Genomic DNA, 19331 nt, shown 5'->3' on the forward strand with positions numbered 1-19331 from the left:
AACGACTGTGGCAAAATAGTTTAAGATGGTGAATCTGGCGGGGGGGGGGGGGCCCTGGGTGGCTCAGTTGGTTAAGTGTCCAACTCTTGATTTTGGCTCGGGTCACGATCTCTGGGTCACGAGATCAAGCCTGGTATCGGGCTCCAATATCAGTGGAGAGTCTGCTTGAGATTTTCTCCATCTTCCTCTACGCTCCCCTCCCCTGCTCTCTCTCTCAAATAAATGAATAAATCTTTAAAAAAAAATGGTGAATCTGGGCCCTACAAACGAGAGGGACTACTTAACCCATCTTCCATTCACATAGCACCAAGGGCTCCTAAGAGTAATAAGGCCTGGAAGGTAATACGCTGGAACGTAAAATCCCGTTGATGACCCCTGCTTCTAGAAATTCCAGTTTCTTTCTCTAAGCCGGTGTTTTCTAAACTGTGGCCCAGGGAATACTAGGGTCTCGGAGATGTATTTGACCCTCCTCTTGATTCACGACCCACACTGGTATTTTAAATGCACTGTAAAACCATGTGTTAGAGACATGTGTTTAGTTTGAACTTAATAGTTCCCAAATTTATTCAATCACAAGCATCTTTTCTAGGAAGACCTATGAATCCTTGTGAGATGTGTGAGATGCCAGTGTTCTACGGAACACAGTTTGGGAAATGCTTCTCTAAACCAAATTCCAATCTTTGATATGCATACTGTTGGGTCTTAAAAGCCACCTATCTTTCATTCCAGTGGATTTTCTTACAGGTAATGACCCTCCCCGGGAGACCCTGAGCATATTATTACTGGACGCCTTTCTCTGAACTTTAGAAACTGGTACAGCAAAGATGGCACTGAGATTTGAAGGGCAGAACTGGATATCGGTAGGAAACATTTAGGAAAACCGGGCTAAGGAAGAACTTTAAATTAAATTCGAGACTGTATTCTATAACATGGGAGTAAAATAGTGTCAAAGAGTTGGCAAGGTTGGTATGAAGCCGGGTCAGTTAAGAACAAAGGCAAACCAGCTCCTGGTGGCGAGGTGAATCAAAACGACCCTTTGGCAGGATGTCAGTCTGAATCAAGAACTATAAAATCTTCATCTTTCCTCCTAGTGGTTTAACGTCTGAAAATCTATACCAGCAAATACTCAAAGAAAAAAGCATTTTGTATAAGAATATTCAGAAGTATGGATACTCACAAAACATGGCAAATCCACCGAGTGTTCCTGCACTCAGCAAACGGTCCCACCGGCCACACAGTGACCTTAGCCAGAAACCTGGCCCAACGCCAGACACCTCCACCTCCTTCACTCCCCCAACACCTACGCCCACTGTTTCTACTCTCTATGCATCTCTCATGTCTGTCCACGTTCTTTATCACCATGACAACACCTGAGTCCAGTTGTCATCATCCCCTACCTGGTCTGCTGTGGCCGTCTCCTGATACCTCCCTGATTACTTCTCTGCCATCTAGTCCATACTGCAGAGTGACCCTTCTAGATTGATAATCTCATGATGTCAGTCTCCCTGCTTGAAAACCTTTAACTGCCTGTAGGATGAAGCTCAAATTCCTTAGCATGACTTTCAACACCCTCCTTGAATGATACCGATCTACCACCTTCACCATCCCCATGGCCCAGGCAGAGGGAACTTGGTTCGGTTCCCTGAAGTTGAGCTACGTCTCACCTTCAGACCTTTGCTTGTCCCTCTTCCTGGGCCGGCCTTCCTCACCTCTTAGTACTTTGTGAAATAGACCTATAATTAACAACTCAGGAAACAAAAGATGTTGGTGAGGATGTGGAGAAAGGGGACCCTCTTACTTTGCTGGTGGGAATGCAAGCTGGTGCAGCCACTCTGGAAAACAGTATGGAAATTCCTCAGAAAGTTAAAAATAGAGCTACCCTATAACCCAGCAATTGCACTACTAGGTATTAATCCAAAGTATACAGACATAGTGATTCAAAGGGGCACCTGCACCCCAATGTTTATAGCAGCAATGTCCATAATAGCCGAACTATGGAAAGAGCCCAGATGTCCATCAACAAATGAATGGATAAAGATGTGGTATATATATAATGGAATATTACTCGGACATCAAAAAATTAAAATCTTGCCATTTGGAATGATATGGATGGAACTAGACGGTATTAGGCTAAGTGAAATAAGTCAATCAGAGAAAGACAAATACCATATGATTTCATTCATATGTAGAATTTAAGAAACAAAAACAAACTGAGGTTGATGGAGGGGAGGTAACTGGGTGATGGGCATTAAGGAGGGCATGTGATGTAATGAGCCCTGGGTGTTATATGCAACTGATGAATCACTAAATTCTACCCCAGAAACTAATGATACGCTATATGTTAACTAACTTGAATTTAAATTCAAAAATTAAAAAAATAGGTACCTATGTTTATTACTTTTGCTTCCTCACATCTCACTCACCATACAACCTGGTTTCTGCCTCATCACTGCCCCACTGTTTCCCCTGACCAAGTCATGAAGGAAAGAAAAGGAAAAAGGAAAGAAAAGAAGGGAATGTTTAAAATCCTGTGTAGCACTATGTATCAGGCACTGTGCTAGGCACTTTATGAATATTCACGCATTTATTCTCCCAACAGCTCCGTGTCCTTCACAACAGCAAAAGGCATCAAAAGACACAAGAGGTACCACTTTCACGTTTACTCATATTTTTCTGCCAAATTTTTCTCTGCTTTCTTTGCCAGGTTATCCTTCTGGACTTTTTTTTTTTTTTTAAAGATTTTATTTATTTATTCGACAGGATAGAGACAGTCAGCGAGAGAGGGAACACAAGCAGGGGGAGTGGGAGAGGAAGAAGCAGGCTCACAGAGGAGGAGCCTGATGTGGGGCTCGATCCGACAACGCCGGGATCACGCCCTGAGCCGAAGGCAGACGCTTAACCGCTGTGCCACCCAGGCGCCCCTATCCTTCTGGACTTGACCAATGAGCAGTGAAGTTACTTAAGGCTGTGTCATGTCCTTTTCTCTTCTCACTCAATAAAACCCCCGGGTGATCTTATCCTCTCCCAAGGCAACCACTGCGTATAAGTAGATGACTTTCTGACCTATTTTCTGAGCTCTAGTCCTGATGATCTGACGTTTCCATCTGTATAGGCATCTCAGACCTGCCACTGAGACCGGAGCTCACCATCTCTTCATCGCCCGTCAACACCTGCTCCCCAACCCCCGCTGTACCTGGTATAAACATGGCACAAAACCATCCATGTAGTTGTTCAGACCAGAAACCCAGGAGTCATCGATTCCTCCCCATTCCCTCTTTTCCCCACACCCAGTCTATCTCCATCCCTCCTCAATTCTGCCTCATACATCTTTGCCAAACCCATCTGCTCTCTTCATCCTTACTGTCATCATCCTTCCCCAAGGTACCATCATCTTCAGCCTTCGTTACTCAGATAGTCTCCTAACTGGTCTCCCTACTTCCACTGCTGGCACATTTTCCCAGGTCCATTCTCTTATATATCACCAGAAAAATCTTTCTAAAAACTACTGGGTTTGAATCTGGGCTCTGCTATTTATTGGCATCAATGGTACTCCTGGGCATATCACTCAACCTTTCTAATTCTTGACTTCCTTATCTATGAACTGGAAATAATAATATGTTACAGGGTAATAGTAATTAAGAGAGATAATCCAGACAGAGTGACAGAACAGGACATTCTAATAAACTATGGGTGGGTGTATACATTGTCGGACAAATTTAGAAAGAAAGAGCAATACAGAATGCTTCGTTCCATGTCATTGTATCTCATTTGAAATAACAAGAATGAGTTCAGCCTATATTTTACAACTTTAACAGGGAAAAATTCGGATAAAACAATTAAAAATGTATATCCCATTCCCCCATTTCTGGTGATGGGTAGTAAGGAGGGCACGTATTGCATGGTGCACTGGGTGTTATACGCAACTAATGAATCATCGAACTTTACATAAAAAAAAATAAAAATTTTAAAATAAAAAAACAATTAAAAATGTGCTTTTAGCAGATGATGAAATACAAAAACATCGAACTCACAGCAATGGTTAGTTTTAAGTGTCATCTTGGTGAGCTGTAGTGCCCAGCTTTTAGGTCAAACACTAGTCTAGATTTGCTGCGGATGTATTTTATAGATGTGATTAACATTTACAATCAGACCTGGAGAAAAGGAGATTGCCCTCAGTGATGTGAGTGGGCCTTATCCAATCAGTTGAAGGCCTAAAGAGCAACAAGCGGAGGTTTCCTGGAGAAGAAGGAATTCCGTCTCAAGACTATAACATAGAGATCCTGCCTGAGTTTTCAGCCAGCCTGCCTACCCTATGGATTTCTGACTTGTGTGCCCCCACGATTGTGTCAGCCAATTCCCTAAAACCAGTCTCTCTCTCTGTTTCTGTATATATCCTATTGGTTCTGTTTCTCTGGAGAACCCAGACTGACACACTCACAGAGGAATCCTATGCTGATAAAGTACATCAGCAGCTAATAAATGACAACTCCAAGTGGCTTCAGGTGAAGATTTTAGAGTATAGAAGAAAAGAACCCTAATCAGTTTGATAACATAAGCTCTAAAGAGATAAACATGAAAAGATAAAGAACTTTAGAAAATGAGACTTGAATTATGCCCCTAACATGAGAAAGGTCATCTTCAGGGAGTCTCGGGCTACCTGAGGCCCATGCACCTGGTAACAGAAGACCCCTATCCCACATTCGTCCACTTGGTCATCTATACGAAGATGTTCATTGAACATCGACTCCAGGCCAAGTGTTCTTATCCAGAGCGAACAACAAAGCCAGGCGTTCTTGGAGTTGCTATTCCACTTGTGTCTATGAAAAGCACTGGGTCCAGAAGAGCTTTGGTGGCCAGTGTATTGCAGCTTACCTGCAGAAAATGCTTGATGGATGCGTCATGAAGTCCCAGGGCTTGCTCGACACCTGCTAATTCCTTCAATACTGGTACACACTCAAGACTTTTTTCACCTCTACTGATCTCAATATATTCTAAAGCCTCTTGGTAGCGGGGCAGCGCTTCTTGAGATTTCTTCTGACTTTGATACATCCTAAAAAATATCAAAGAGATAATTTTTTAAATAATTAAATAGAAAACATATATGTGGGAAAATACATAGGTCTGGTGGTTGGGATTTGGCTCTCTGACCCCTGTTGTCCAGGTTCACTTCCTCGCCAGCTAAGTTTTTGTTTCATCTGAAGAGGCAGTGAGGCATGGTGATCGAGAGGATGGACTTTAGAATAATGAGGAAGTTTCCAATCCTGGCTCCACTAGCTACCAGATGTGTGAATTTCCAGTTGTGTCACAGCTTTCTCATCTCTAAGTTAAGAATACTAACAGTGCCTACTTTATTGGGTTATGAAGATTAAATAAGCTAATATTCATAAAAACACCTAGAACAGTCTCTGACACATAGTAAGTGCTACGTAGGTGTTGGTTTAAAAAACATAGAATACTTAGCAAACCATAATAGCAACCACAAAGGATGCCGAGAGGCTGATAACTGATCTGTTGAGAAATTATAGAAATTTCCCAGTACTGGTGAGGGTATAAAGCACTATCATGAACTGTTAGAAAGAGTATAATTTGAGCATAAACTTTTCTTTCTTTTTTTTTTTTAAAGATTTTATTTATTTATTCGACACAGAGAGAGACAGCCAGCGAGAGAGGGAACACAAGCAGGGGAAGTGGGAGAGGAAGAAGCAGGCTCATAGCGGAGGAGCCTGATGTGGGGCTCGATCCCACAACGCCGGGATCACGCCCTGAGCCGAAGGCAGACGCTTAACCGCTGTGCCACCCAGGTGCCCCTGAGCATAAACTTTTCTATATCAAAATTATATACATACATAAGTACACACATATTTCTGCTAATGGCACTTTAGCAATTTATCTTAAAGAGATATGCTGGCAGGACAAGAAGATATGTACAAGAATGTTTACCTAAGCACTCTTTGTAATAGTGGAAAAGTACAAGGCACTTAAAATATACAAATAGAAGATCATCCAAGCAGATTACAACAAGGACATCTATACTGTGGAACGCCACATAGCCATTAAAGTTAATGTTGATCTGGATTTACCAACGAAGAAGTAGAAAAGGCAGAATACAAAAATACTTTGTATAATATCTCCTGCAGGTGAAAATGTTATATCAAATCGATATGCACACGTGCATCAAGAGCAGTCTAAATGGCCAGTGAAATATGAGCAATACTTACCTTTAAGGGATTGGTTGTGATTTTACTTTTCTTATTTACACTTTCTAAATTTCCCATATTTTCTTCTAAAAAATTATATTACTTTGACATCAGAAAAATGTTAATTTAAAAATTATGAATTAAGGTGGCAGTGGAAAAAAATCCTTGTTGCTTTTTGATAAAACCCTGTCACATAAAAAAACATATCCCTATATTTTGTTCAGCAAACATAACAGCAGACATTTAAAAACACTCTTCTCTAAAATATTTGTGAAGAAATAGAAATTTTCCTTGCATGGAAAAACTTTATATATCAAATTCATCAGGAAAGGTACCCACCCTTTCTGTGTTAGCTTTACCCTAGAATCTTTATTACAAAAAGATCTTATAATTCCCAACCGCCCATGGGTAAATGGAGTCATAATGTGAGAAAGTGACTAGGAAATCACACACACACACAAAAAAAAGGGGTGTTGTTTTCAACTCAGTCACTGGAAAATTTTCACAACTATTTTTGTTCTCTAATAAGTTTCAAAGGAATTGACTGAAAAAAGTAAAGATGCTCTTTAGATCTGAGGTTCAGATGGTCCCAGTGAAATAAAATCCTGACCGGACAGCTTATGAACTGGGACACCTTCTCTAATTGGAAAGAGGTTTCACACACAGGAAGCGGTCAGGGATATGTTCCTGGACCAAACAGGGTCCAGGCTGTAGCCTGCAGCCACTCTTCACCTTGGAAAGGAAGAGGTAAGCAGGTGACCGAGTAATACCAGACTTGCCTTCTGACTCTTACTGAGCTTTGGATGTCATGAGTAATAATTAGCTTTGTAAGTATCATATTTTGCTTTTGAAGAGAAAATCCACCAGCATCTTGAGTGACAGAAAGAGGCCTTGAAGCATACGGCTGATAACAAATCACTCACAATTGAAAAGAGAAGTCAGCAAACCGTGGCCTGTGTACCAAATCTGCTCCCTGTCTATTTTTGTAAATAAAGTTTTATTGGCACGCAGCCACACCCACTTGTTTACGCTTTGTCTTTGACTGCTTTTGCACCACAAGGGCAGAGTTGAGTAGTTGCAACAGACACCTACGAAGTCTGAAATATTTACTACCTGGGCCTTTACAGAAGAAGTCTGCTAACCTCTGGCCTAGAATCTAGAGAAAGCTACATACTTTCAAAATGACTTTAGATTTTTTTCCATCTAATTTGGCCTAGAGAACCCCAACAATGCCACAAATATGTGAGCAAAGGAAAAAAAAATCATCTTCTTCCGTTCTCGTGTTCATAAATGACGAAGCATGTGCCAAGGAAATAATAGGTCTTTTGTTTGCAAGGCCGCTGTACCAATCATAAAAGGGTAATAAAGCAAATACAAATGCCAAGATGACTTCATTTGAGCAACAGCTTTAAAAGGAAGCAATATTCAAAGCTTAGTAATCAAGCTTATAAATGAAAAAAAAACCGCAATAACAAGACATAAGTTAATTCATATAACAACAATTGTTCCTTTCCCGAGATAGAGTATGAAAGAAAAGCATTTGAGAGTCTGTAATGGTGCAGAACAGGGACAACTTGTAGCCATTTACCTACTGTCTTAGCCCAAAACACAGCATGTCGCTTCAGGTTAACACACTTTTTCAGGTATTCGAAAGTCATCCTTCAGATACCTGACCCTTGGAAACAATTTTATAAAAGAAGAACCCAGGACGAGAGGCAGGACCATCAGTTACAAGTACCGCAGCAGGAGCAGAAAACCCAAACTGTAGGGTTTTTTTGTTTTTAAGAGAGAGAGAGAGAGAACGTGTGTGCAACTAGCAGAGGGAGACGGAGAGAGAAAATTCTAGCAGGCTCCACACCCAGTGTGGAGCCCGATGTGGGGCTCAATCTCACGATCTTGAGATCATGACCTGAGCTGAAATCAAGAGTTGGATGCTCAACCGACTGAGCCCCCCAGATGCCCCCCAAACTATAGTTGGAGCACCCTTACAGACAAGACCACACAACCTTGGGCAAGAACATAACATCTCTGAACCTTGGTGTCCAACAGTTGCTGCAGAACCAAGGAAGATGTCTGAAATGATCTGCAAACTAAGGCAAGTCATACAGGTTGGAATTAAATGTCTATACGTCATCATACCTTTTCCCTTCCCCTCCCAACCACTGGTCTATACGGAACTGAGCGCTACAGCTTTGGGCTGTTCTTCTGTTGAAATGGGCTTCGCTGTGGTTTCACACTCACCTGCGTAAGATTTTGGAACATCCAAATATTAGGCAAAATCAGTCAAACTCATGAGCCTGAGGAAGGCATTTGCTTATCCAGCTGAGCTTTTAGAGAATTTGAAAATCATTTATTATAAGAATAATACATATTCATCATTAAAATAAAAGATATAGAAAAATAAAAAAAATATATAATTGCAACAACCAAAGATAGTGCTGTACATCTTGATATATACACTTCCAGATGATTTTCTATGAATATTTTTAAAAGGATCATAATGTTTTAGAACCTGTTTCTTTCACTTAATCCTATATTGAAATGTGGCAATGAATGCTATAGCACCACTTTTAGTGGCTGAGTGCTGTCATAATCATATTTAATGGACCACTCATCTTTAAAAATAGTATTAGTAAGTTTAAAAAAATGGCTTGTGGAAAAGTTTTACCAATCATATTTCTGATGAGGGACTTGCATTCAAGTAATATATAAACAACTCTTGCAACAAAATAAAAAGACAACCCAATTTAAAGATGTGTAAAGTTTCTAAACAGCCATTTCTCCAAAGATACACAAATGGTCAATAAGCACATAAGAAGATGTTCATTACCATTAATCATCAAGGAGATGCATATCGAAACCACAATGAGATACTACCTCACACCCACTAGGACAGTGGCTGTAATAATGATAAAGAAAGATAGTAAGAAGTGTTGGCAAGGAAGCGGGACACCTGGAACCCTTTCGTACTGCTGTCGGAAATGTAAAATCATGCAGTTACTTTGGAAAATAGTGGCAGCTCCTCAAAAGTTTAAACAGAATTATGGTAGGACCCAGTAATCCCACTCCTACATATATGCCCGAAAGAAAGGAAGACATGTATCCACATAAAAACTTGTACACAATGTTCATAACGGTACTATTCGTAAGAGTCAGAAAGCACAAACAACCCAAACGTGCCCCAAGGAATGTCCATTCTGAGCAATGAGTAAATAAAATGTGGTATATCCATACAATGGAATATTACTCGATCATCAAAAGGAAGTACTGATACATGTTAAAGAATGCACGAACCTTGAAAAAAGTACGCCAAGGGAAAAAGGTCAGTCACAAACAACCTAACCTTATACCTAAAGGAGCTACAAAAAGAACAACAAATAAAACTTAAAACCAGCAGAAGGAAGGAAATAATAAAGATTAGAGTAGAAATAAATGATGTAGAAACTAAAAAAACAACAGAACAGTTCAATGAAACTAGGAACGGGTTCTTTGAAAAGAATCAATAAAACTAATAAACCGCTAGCCAGGCTTATCAAGAAAAAAAGAGAAAGGACTCGAATAAATAAAATTATGATTGAGAGAGAGGAAATAACAACCAACACCACAGAAATACAAATAATTACAAGGGAATATTATGAAAAACTATATGCCAACAAATTGGACAACCTAGAAGAAATGGATAAATTCCTAGGAACATATAAACTACCAAAACCGAAACAGGAAGAAATAGAAAATTTGAAAAGACCCATAACCAGCAATGGAACTGAATAAGTCATCAAAACCCTCCCAACAAGCAAAAGTCCAGGACCAGATGGCTTCACAGGTGAATTCTACCAAACATTCAAAGAAAAGTTAATACCTCTTATTCTCAAACTATTTCAAAAAATAGAAAAGGAAGGAAAACTCCCAAATTCATTCTATGAGGCCAGTATTGCCCTGATACCAAAACCAGACAAAGACTCCACTAAAAAAGAGAACTACAGGCCAATATCCCTGATGGACATAGATGCCAAAATCCTCAACAAAATACTAGCAAACTAAATCCAACAACACATTAAAAAATCATTCACCACAATCAAGAAGGATTTATTCCTGGGCTGCAAGGGTGGTTCAATATTCACAAATCAATCAATGTGAAACATCATATCAATAAGAGAAAGGATAAGAACCAGATGATAATTTCAATAGATTCAGAAAAAAAATTTGACAAAATATAACATCTACTCATGACAAAAATCATCAATAAAGTAGGTTTAGAGGGAACAAAGCTCAACACAATAAAAACCCACAGCTAGCATCACACTAGTTTTTCCCCAAGGTCAGGAAAAAGACAAGGATGTCCACTCTCACCACTTTTATTCAACACAGTACTGGAAGTCCTAGCCACAGCAATGAGACAACACAAAGAAATAAAAGGCATCCAAATCAGTAAGGAAGAAGTAAAACTTTTACTATGTGCAGATGACATGATACCGTATATAGAAAACCCAAAGACTCCATCAAAAAACTGCTAGAACTGATGAATTCAGTAAAGTTGCAGGATACAAAACCAATGTACAGAAATCCATTGCATATCTATATGCCAATAATGAGGCAGCAGAAAAAGAAATTAAGAAAATGGTCCCATTCACAATTGCACCAAAAATAATAAGATACCAAGGGTAAACCTAACCAAAGAGATGAAAGACTTGTACTTGAAAACTATAGAACACTGATGACAGAAATTGAAGACAACACAAAGAAATGGAAAGATATTCCATGCTCATGGATTGGAAGAACAAATATTGTTAAAACGTCTATACTACCCAAAGCAATCTACACATTTCATGCAGTCCCTGTCAAAATACCACAGCATTTTTCACAGAAGAAGAACAATCCTAAAATTTGTATGAAACCACTAAGGATCCCAAATAGCCAAAGCATTCTTGAAAAAGAAAAGCAAAGCAATTCCAGACTTTAAGTTTTATTATAAAAACAGTATGGTACTGGCACAAGAATAGAAAACCCAGAAATAAACCCACAACTCCATGGTCAATGGATCTTCAACAAAGCAGGAAAGAAAATCTAATGGAAGAAAGACAGTCTTTTCAACAAATGGTGTTGGGAAAACTGGACAGCATCAGGCAAAAGAGTGAAACTGGGGGCACCCAGGTGGCTCAGTATAGTTAAGCATCTGACTCTTGGTTTCAGCTCAGGTCATAATCTCAGGGTCATGGGATCAAGCCCCACATTGGGCTCCACACTCAGTGCAGAGTCTGCTTAAGACTCTTTCCCTCTCCCTCTGCCCCTCCCCCTGCTTGTGTGCTCTCCCTCTCTCTCTCCAAAATAAATAAATAAATGAATAAATAAATAGATAAATAAAATCTTTATAGAAGAGAGAGAGAGAATGAAACTGGACCACTTTCTTACACCACACACAAAAATAAATTCCAAATGGATTAAAGATCTAAATGTGAGACCTGAAACTAAAAAGATCCTAGACGAGAACATAGGCAGTAACTTCTTTGACAATGGCTGATGCAACTTCTTTCCAGATATGTCTGAGGCAAGGGAAACAAAAGCAAATATAACTACTGGGACCGGGTCAAAACAAAAAGCTTCTGCATAGTGAAGAAAACAATAAAAAAAACTAAAAGGCAACCTAGGGAATGGGAAAAGATATTTGCAAATGACACATCCAATAAAGGGTTAGTATCTTTAGTATATAAAGAATTTATAAAACTCAACACTCAAAAAATGAATAATTCAATTACAAAATGGGCAGAAGACATGAACAATCTTCCAAAGAAGATATACAGATGGCCAACAGACACCTAAACAGATGTTTACCATCACTCACCATTAGGGAAATACAAATCAAAACCACAACGGGATACCACCTCACACCTGTCAGAATGGCTAAAATCAACAACATAAGAAACAATAGTTGTTGGTGAGGATGTGGAGAAAAAGGAACACTCCCGCACTGTTGGTGGGAATGCAAACTGGTGCAGCCACTGTGGAAAACAGTATGGAGGTTCCTCAAAAAGTTAAAAATTGAACTACCCTACCATCCAGCAATCCCACTTAATGGGTACTTATCCAAAGAACATAAAAACACTAATTCAAAGGGGTACATGCACCCCTATGTTTATAGTAGCATTAATTACAATAGCCAAACTGTGGAAACCGCCCAAATGTCCATTGATTGATGACTGTGGTGTATATATACAATGGAATATTATTCAGCCATAAAAAAAGAATGAAATCCTGCCATTTGCAATGACATGGATGGAGCTAGAGGGTATAATGAAAATGCTAAGCAAAGTAGGTCAGACTAAGACAAATACCACATGACTGCACTCACATGTGGAATTTAAGAAACAAAACAAACAAGCAAAGGGGAAAAAAAGACACAAATTAAGAAACAGACTCTTGGGGCGGCTGGCTGGCTCAGCGTGTAGAGCACGCAACTCTTGATCTAGGGGTTGTAAGTTCGAGCCAATGGTTGGTGTAGAGATTACTTAAAAAAATCTCTGAGTGCCTGGGTGGCTCAGTTGGTTAAGCATCAGCCTTTAACACATGTTATGATCTCGGGGTCCTGGGATCGAGGCCCTCATCAGGCTCCCTGCTCAGTGGGGAGGCTGCTTCTCCCTCTCCCTCTGCCCCTCCCCCCTGCTTGTGCACGCTCTCTCTCGCAAATATATATTCTTAAAATAAAAAAAATTTAATTATTTTTTAAAAATTAAAAAAAACCAGACTCTTAACACTAGAGAACAAACTGATGGTTGCTAGGGGGGAGGTGGATGGGGGATGGGTAAAGTAGGTGATGGGTAGGGGGAGTGCACCTGTTGGGATGAGCACCGGGTGATATATGGAAATGTTGAGTCACTCAATTGTACACCTGAAACTAACACTGTGTTAAAAAAAGAAAACGGAAAAAAAAAAAAAAGGCAAGTCACAAAAGGCCGCACATTGTATGATTCCATGTATATGAAATGTCCCAAATAGGCAACTCCATAGAGACAGAAAATAGATTAGTAGCTGTCAGAGGCTGGGGGAACATGGTAATAGATTGTCAATGGGATGAAGAAGTGAAAATGATTGTGGTAATGCTTGCACACCTCTTGTTAATATACTGAACACCACTGAATCGTGGATTTCAGTTGGGTGAGTTGTATGGCATGTTAATTACAGCTCAATAAATCTGTCCTTCAAAAAAGTCTGTGAACATTTGGAAGTGAAACCAAAAAAGGATGAGATTTAGCAGTACCTGTAAAGCTAGTAATTTTTTGTTTAAAAAATAATTGTAATAATGTTAAACGAAAACCAAAATATTTTTCTCTTAATATCATCCTTGAGCCAGTCACAGCTAACCAGCACAAAGCAAGTCAGAACAGGACGTGTGCTTTGGCTTTAAATGGGTCCTGCGTGATTAGGCAATCCTACCCGTCTGTTTTCGGGCAGAGGATTAGAGCAGAGCATGTTGTAGGTCCTTATGCACCTGACACTCAGCGATGGGCATTCCCCCAGGAGGCCATAAATTGGGCTTGAACACTGAGCTACTGGCCTCACTCTAATCTTGCAGAGCTGTAAGCATGTTTCCTGATGAGCTCTAAGGCTTGGGTCTCCTGGGGGAGTGCCCAGATCTATGAAAAGTATAATCCTAATGAGAAAGCAAGAAATTCATGGAGAGAAAAGCCATAGAAAATCATTCTTAATGTTGTATTCTGATAAATACTCTGTAAGCTTAAATATGTTAATATATTTCTTATTATGACCTCTGCAGAATGCCGATATGGAAGAATCCAGAAACTGGTGACAAACCCAGAATCTTTTTCCTTTGGCTGATTGTTTCAAGCCAAGAAGCTGTGGTTAAGGAAATTAGTTTGAGGACCGGTGAGTTATAGAAGAAAGGTAAGTTCTCTATAGCTTCCAAAGTTACCCAGATGAGTGGAATTCAGAGTGTGTCAAAGGTGGGCTAGAATAGAAAGGCCAATCCTCCAGCCAAGCTGAGCGCTGCCCACCAGGCCATCTAGGGCATGGTTTTGGAGTCCTGGTCCAGCACTAAGGAGCTCAACTCCTGTCGGCAGGGCCTGGCTCTGCACCTGCTCCTTCCTCTGTGCCTAAGTTCTGATGGACACCTGGCCGAGGGGGCAACTGGGAGTTTCAGTCCAGCCCCTGCTCTGCAGAATGAGCTGTTGCACTTAGACACAAAGCTATCTCTGCCTGGAAGAAAGGGCACCTTTTCCAATTCTCACCAAGGCTCTGTCCCTCATCCAACCACGTACAACGGTGGTACAGAGGTGACAGTGGCTTTGCTGGGACCTGAGTTTCCCTGGACTTGATGAGTTCAGATAACTCTTGAATGTCACCTAAACCCCTCTGGCTTCCCTGACACCAGGATCCTTCCAGCTTCCCCTTTGTGTCTTGTGGATCTTTCTCCTGGGTGTTTGGTGGGCCTTCTAGCTGGAATGTTCTTTCTTTCTTCCATCTCTGCCTGGCAAACTTCCATTCATCTTTCTAACTACTATCCCTCTTTTAGTTTTAGCTTAGCAGTCTCCTCCTTTAGGAAGGCATCCCTGACAAGGGCCAGGACTAGAGTGGGAGCAGAGAGACACCTAGGACACACCATTTAAGGGGCAGGCAAATGTAGGGTGGGCACCCAAGAGTGAGTGCCTCCTTAAATGGTGTGGCTTGGGCACTTGGCTTTCTCATCTTAAACCCTGCTCTGTTCCCTGACACCTCAGGCTGGGTTGGGAGCCTCTGTGAACACCTGACTTGGCTCCCATGGAGCTGTGAACCTTCCTTGCTCAGGGAATATCCCCCACGCTGGTAACTTGGTGCCAATCCCTTTAGTGCTGGGCTCTATAAAGGCAAGGTCCAAGGCTGCCTCATTGGCCTTGGCATCCCAGCACCTTACAATGTCTGACACAAAGTGGGAGCCAGCTGCCTGATGGAAGGAAGCAGGAGAAGCTGAGGAGGGAGGAAGAAACAACCTACAAATACAAATCCATTAGCTTAGAGACTCTGAGGCTATAGTTCATAGCTGAATTTTCATAGATTCCAGAATAAAGTTGAGGACAAACATCTTCAAAAAAAAAAAAAAAAAGCACAAGTTTTCACATTGATTTGGTGACAAGAATATTATAGACTACTGATCTAATGAAAGGTTGGGGAAGTTGTTGAAATGTTAGAAAAGGTGGAATAAAAGAAACCTTGTAGGACCTATTAGGGCTTGAATTGTATCCTCCCACCCAAATTCATATGTTCGAGTCCTCACCTCCAGTACTTGAGAATGTGACTTTATTTGGGAATAAAGTTGTTGTTGATATAATTAGTTAAGAAGATGTCATACTAGAGTAGGGGGACCCCTAATCCAATATGACTGGTGTCCTTATTAAAAGGACACAAAGACACACGCAGAGGGAGAAGGCCACGTGAAGACGAAGGCAAGACTGGGGCGATGCATCTAGAAGCCAAAGAACGCCAGAGATTGTCCGGGCATCCACATGACCGCCAGAAACAGAGGCTTATCAAGCTAACGTCATCTCCAGTGAGCCTTCTGGAGCTCATCAAGGGTATGCTGTTCACATATAAGAAAAGACAAAATAGAAAATAAAATTACTTTAGCTTCACAATATATTTAATAAAAAAGGAATGGAGGGGGTATGGCATCAGGGAATGCCTACACGGTAGCCTTGCCTCCGCCGCCAACTCACTTACAGCCTCAGTCAATTTCAGGTAATCTCGTCTGTCTCCATTTGCTCGTGTGTAATGTTTGGGATGGCAACATTGTCTCCTTTCCGCTTCTCTCTGCCTGCAGGGAATGCTTTGAGGATTTATTGTCTAGCGTGCCCATAATATGTTTAGGCAGCTTTAGGAAACACCAGACAGATGAAAAGATAAGAGAGTTTTGAACAACAGAATGTGGCAGTATGTGAATTTGGCAGGTCCACAACTTCAACCACAACATATTTTATTGAATGAAAATACATCCACAGTCATTCTCCAGAGCACGTGATGAGACACTATCTCATTTCAGATGGGCTTCAGAAGATCTCTCAGGGATGGAGACTTGTTTCAACAGGCCACAAACAAATGCAATCTCTTTGGTATTACTAAGACAACAGAGAGTTTCCTTTTAACAGCTCTGGAATTTGGGGGCGCCTGGGTGGCTCAGTTGGTTAAGTGTCTGCCTTTGGCTCAGGTCATGATCCCTGGGATCATGAGTCCTGGGATTCGGGCTCCCTGCTGAGCTTCTCCCTCTGCCTCTGCCTCTCCCCCCACCCCACTCATGCTCTCTCTCAAATAAATAAATAAATAAACTCTTTAAAAATAAATAAATAGAAGCTCTGAAACTTGGCAAGAATATGGAGCAACAACGAAAAGCAAAGGCTTTGTGGGAAGGTTGCTGATCATCGAAATCTGATGAGAAATCAATCCGGAAAGAGGACAAGGGGGATTTTCTAGAGCCAGAGTGAGAAAAGGCTTACATCTGGATCTCTCAGTCTCCCCTCTGGCACACACAGCTAAAGGCTTTGACTGTAATGTCAGGTCTCCGTTCTGCACCAGAGAATATGATCTGGGCCATGGTGAGGAGCCCGGACACCCGAGTTTGGTAGACCAGGCTCTGCCGTTCCCAGCTGTGGGACCCTGGGAAATGACCTCCCTTCTCCTTGGCTGCTCCATTTGAAAATGGTACTAGGAAGAGTGCCCAGCACAGAGGACTAAATAAGACAAGGTCTAAAAGGCACCTCGGAAGAGCCTGACATAGAAGGTTTGGTCAAGAGTTTGTAGCTGGTGTGGTTGCCTAAAATCACCATTATTATTTGCAGTTGTGTAAGGAAATGTGTATTATAAGGATGTTGTGTTAGAAAGGGAAAGACAAAAATATAGTGCTCTGAAATGTAAAACTTCAAGGGATTCAAGAAATAGAAAGCAGATAAAGTATATGCAGGTAATCTGTGCCGTGCGAGGTTTTGTGCTTCTCCACATTAAAAAAAAAACCCTGAATTTTCAAAAATCAGATTCTGTGTAAGGGAAGCGCATTTCTCTAATCAAAGGAATACAGGATGAAGAAGAGCACCAGAAAAAAAAAATAAACCATTTTCTTCTTTGTGAAACAAGCATAAGGCAAATAGTGTCCCATGGGAGGAGCTGCCAGGAGAAACATCTCCTCTGGAGAAGAACAGGGCATTTCCCAGGGGAGGAAAGGGAGAAGCAGGGCTTTGAACACACGAGCATTCGTCAGAGCCTTTATACCCCAGAAAGGGATGCAGAGAAGGTGATTCTTTAAAGAAACACATCTACTGAGGTACAAGCTTAGATACCAAGGACCTCCAGGTGATGGAATAAACTAAAAAAAAACCCCAAAAAACAGCTGAGTCCTGAAAGCAAGATTTAGAGATTACTGCTTGGAACACTGTAGATTCTAAAAGCAAGAGAGTAAAGGAGATTACTGAAGTATCAAAAACTCTCAATAAAAGCCCCTGGAGATACTTTATGGGGAAGCATACGGAACTAAGTCGAATTTCAGCATCCCAGTGAGGTGGTGGCAGGTAGATACACACAAGGTCCCACATGCCATTGTTTATTCCATTATCTTCTACCCCTTCCCAGGAAGTACCAGCCAAGGGAGAAACCCTCCTCATCTCCTTTTCTCTTGGGAAACCTTATGTTAGAATCACTCCCCAAATTTCATGACTATAATGGATCCAGAAGAAGCAAGACAAAGAAACAAAGTCAAGTTAAAAATAAAAACATAAGACTATCTTAATTTTAGCTTAGGTGGTTCATAAAAGCAAAGACAAAAAGAATGCTTAGCCTTTCCCAAGTTACAGGATAAGAATACAAAAGAATATTGCATGCCAGGGGCAGTCTTGAAGTGCAGAATCTTAGTCTGCGATATAAACACATGCTTTAAAATCAAATCGTTTCTGAGATGAAACCGCAGAAAGATAAATGTTCCATTGGATTGTAACTATAACAACTACTTTTTAAAAAGGGTCTATGGGGGCTCCTGGCTGGCTCAGTCTGTAGAGTATGCGACTCTTGATCTCGGGGTTATGAGTTTGAGCCCCACAGTGGGTGTAGAGATTACTTAAAAAAAAAAATCTTGGGGTGCCTGGATGGCTCCGTTGGTTGGGCAACTGACTCTTGATTTCAGGTCAGGTCATGATCTTAGGTTCATGAAATCCAGCCCTACCTCCGCTCCATGCCTAGCTTAAGATTCTGTCTCTTCCTCTCCCTCTGCTCCTCCTCCTGCCCCCTTCTAACCTCCCCCTTCCACACCACTTGTGCATGCATGCACACTTTCTTTTAAAAATAAATACATAAAATCTAAAAAAAAAAAAAAAAAGGTGGGGGTCTACCATGTACCCAGATGCTTTAATGTGTGAATGTGTGGTCTATTTCATCATCACAGCAAATCTTGGAGGTCTGATCGTTTCTACCTTAACAGGAGAGGAGAGTGGGGGACTTGCCCATAGTCCTACAGCTGGGAGGGTGGAATGGATGCGGATTTGAACATGGGGCTACCTGACTGTAAAGTCTACACTGTTGACTACACCACGTCACATTCCTTCGAGATACAGGAGATGTTCTGTTGATGCTCTAGTTATCCCAAATGCACTGAGCGCTTGTTAGCACAGGAACGGGGTAAGTGCTCAAGGACCAAGCTGTGGAAGACTCCAAAGATCACATGTCCCACGGTCCTAGGGGAAACCTAACGTTCTGGAGCAGCAGTAACCAGGGTAGGAAATAACTCTTAACACGGGGGAAGGTTTGCCCATTTTCACTAGCGAGTTTATCACGTTTAGGAAAACAAGGGGGTGCATAGGAACATATTTTGGACTTACTCTCCGAAGTTAATGAATAATTAATGAATAGAAAGTAGCGCAGAACAGAGGAGGGCAGGTAAAAGGGACAAAGCTTCAGCCCACAGTTCAGGATAGAAGGCACGGAGCATGAGTCACCCGGCAGCGTTTATCTGTCAGGCAAAGGAGAAAAGAACCGGCCCGGCCTGATGGGCACCATAAAAGGCGAGGCAGGAGGAGGAAGAGGAGGCATGAAAGATACCCTTTTAAGAGGAACACAAATCCCGTGAGAGCTGCTGCAGAAGTTATCCTGGTCTTCTAGCACCAGGACCTGGTA

The 19331-nt window shown here is 41.2% G+C and overlaps 1 protein-coding gene and 1 long non-coding RNA gene across 2 annotated transcripts in view; one reads left to right on the plus strand and one right to left on the minus strand.

Annotated features, from left to right (window-relative positions):
* Nucleotides 1–19331, minus strand: part of TTC23 (tetratricopeptide repeat domain 23) — a 95276-nt gene that overhangs the window by 45443 nt on the left and 30502 nt on the right. Inside the window, exon 6 of the mRNA XM_045795409.2 lies at nucleotides 4873–5050. Coding sequence (XP_045651365.2) covers nucleotides 4873–5050 — 178 coding nt within the window. The remainder of the gene's footprint in view (nucleotides 1–4872; nucleotides 5051–19331) is intronic.
* On the plus strand, nucleotides 13668–15718 carry LOC148107565 (uncharacterized). The gene is made up of 3 exons (XR_015722117.1): nucleotides 13668–13768; nucleotides 13966–14093; nucleotides 15584–15718. It is a non-coding gene; the product is annotated as an uncharacterized LOC148107565 (long non-coding RNA).

Source organism: Ursus americanus, chromosome 28 (genome assembly GCF_024610735.1).
Source record: "Ursus americanus isolate L20-20 chromosome 28, mUrsAme1.1.p, whole genome shotgun sequence".
Classification (NCBI taxonomy): domain Eukaryota; kingdom Metazoa; phylum Chordata; class Mammalia; order Carnivora; family Ursidae; genus Ursus; species Ursus americanus.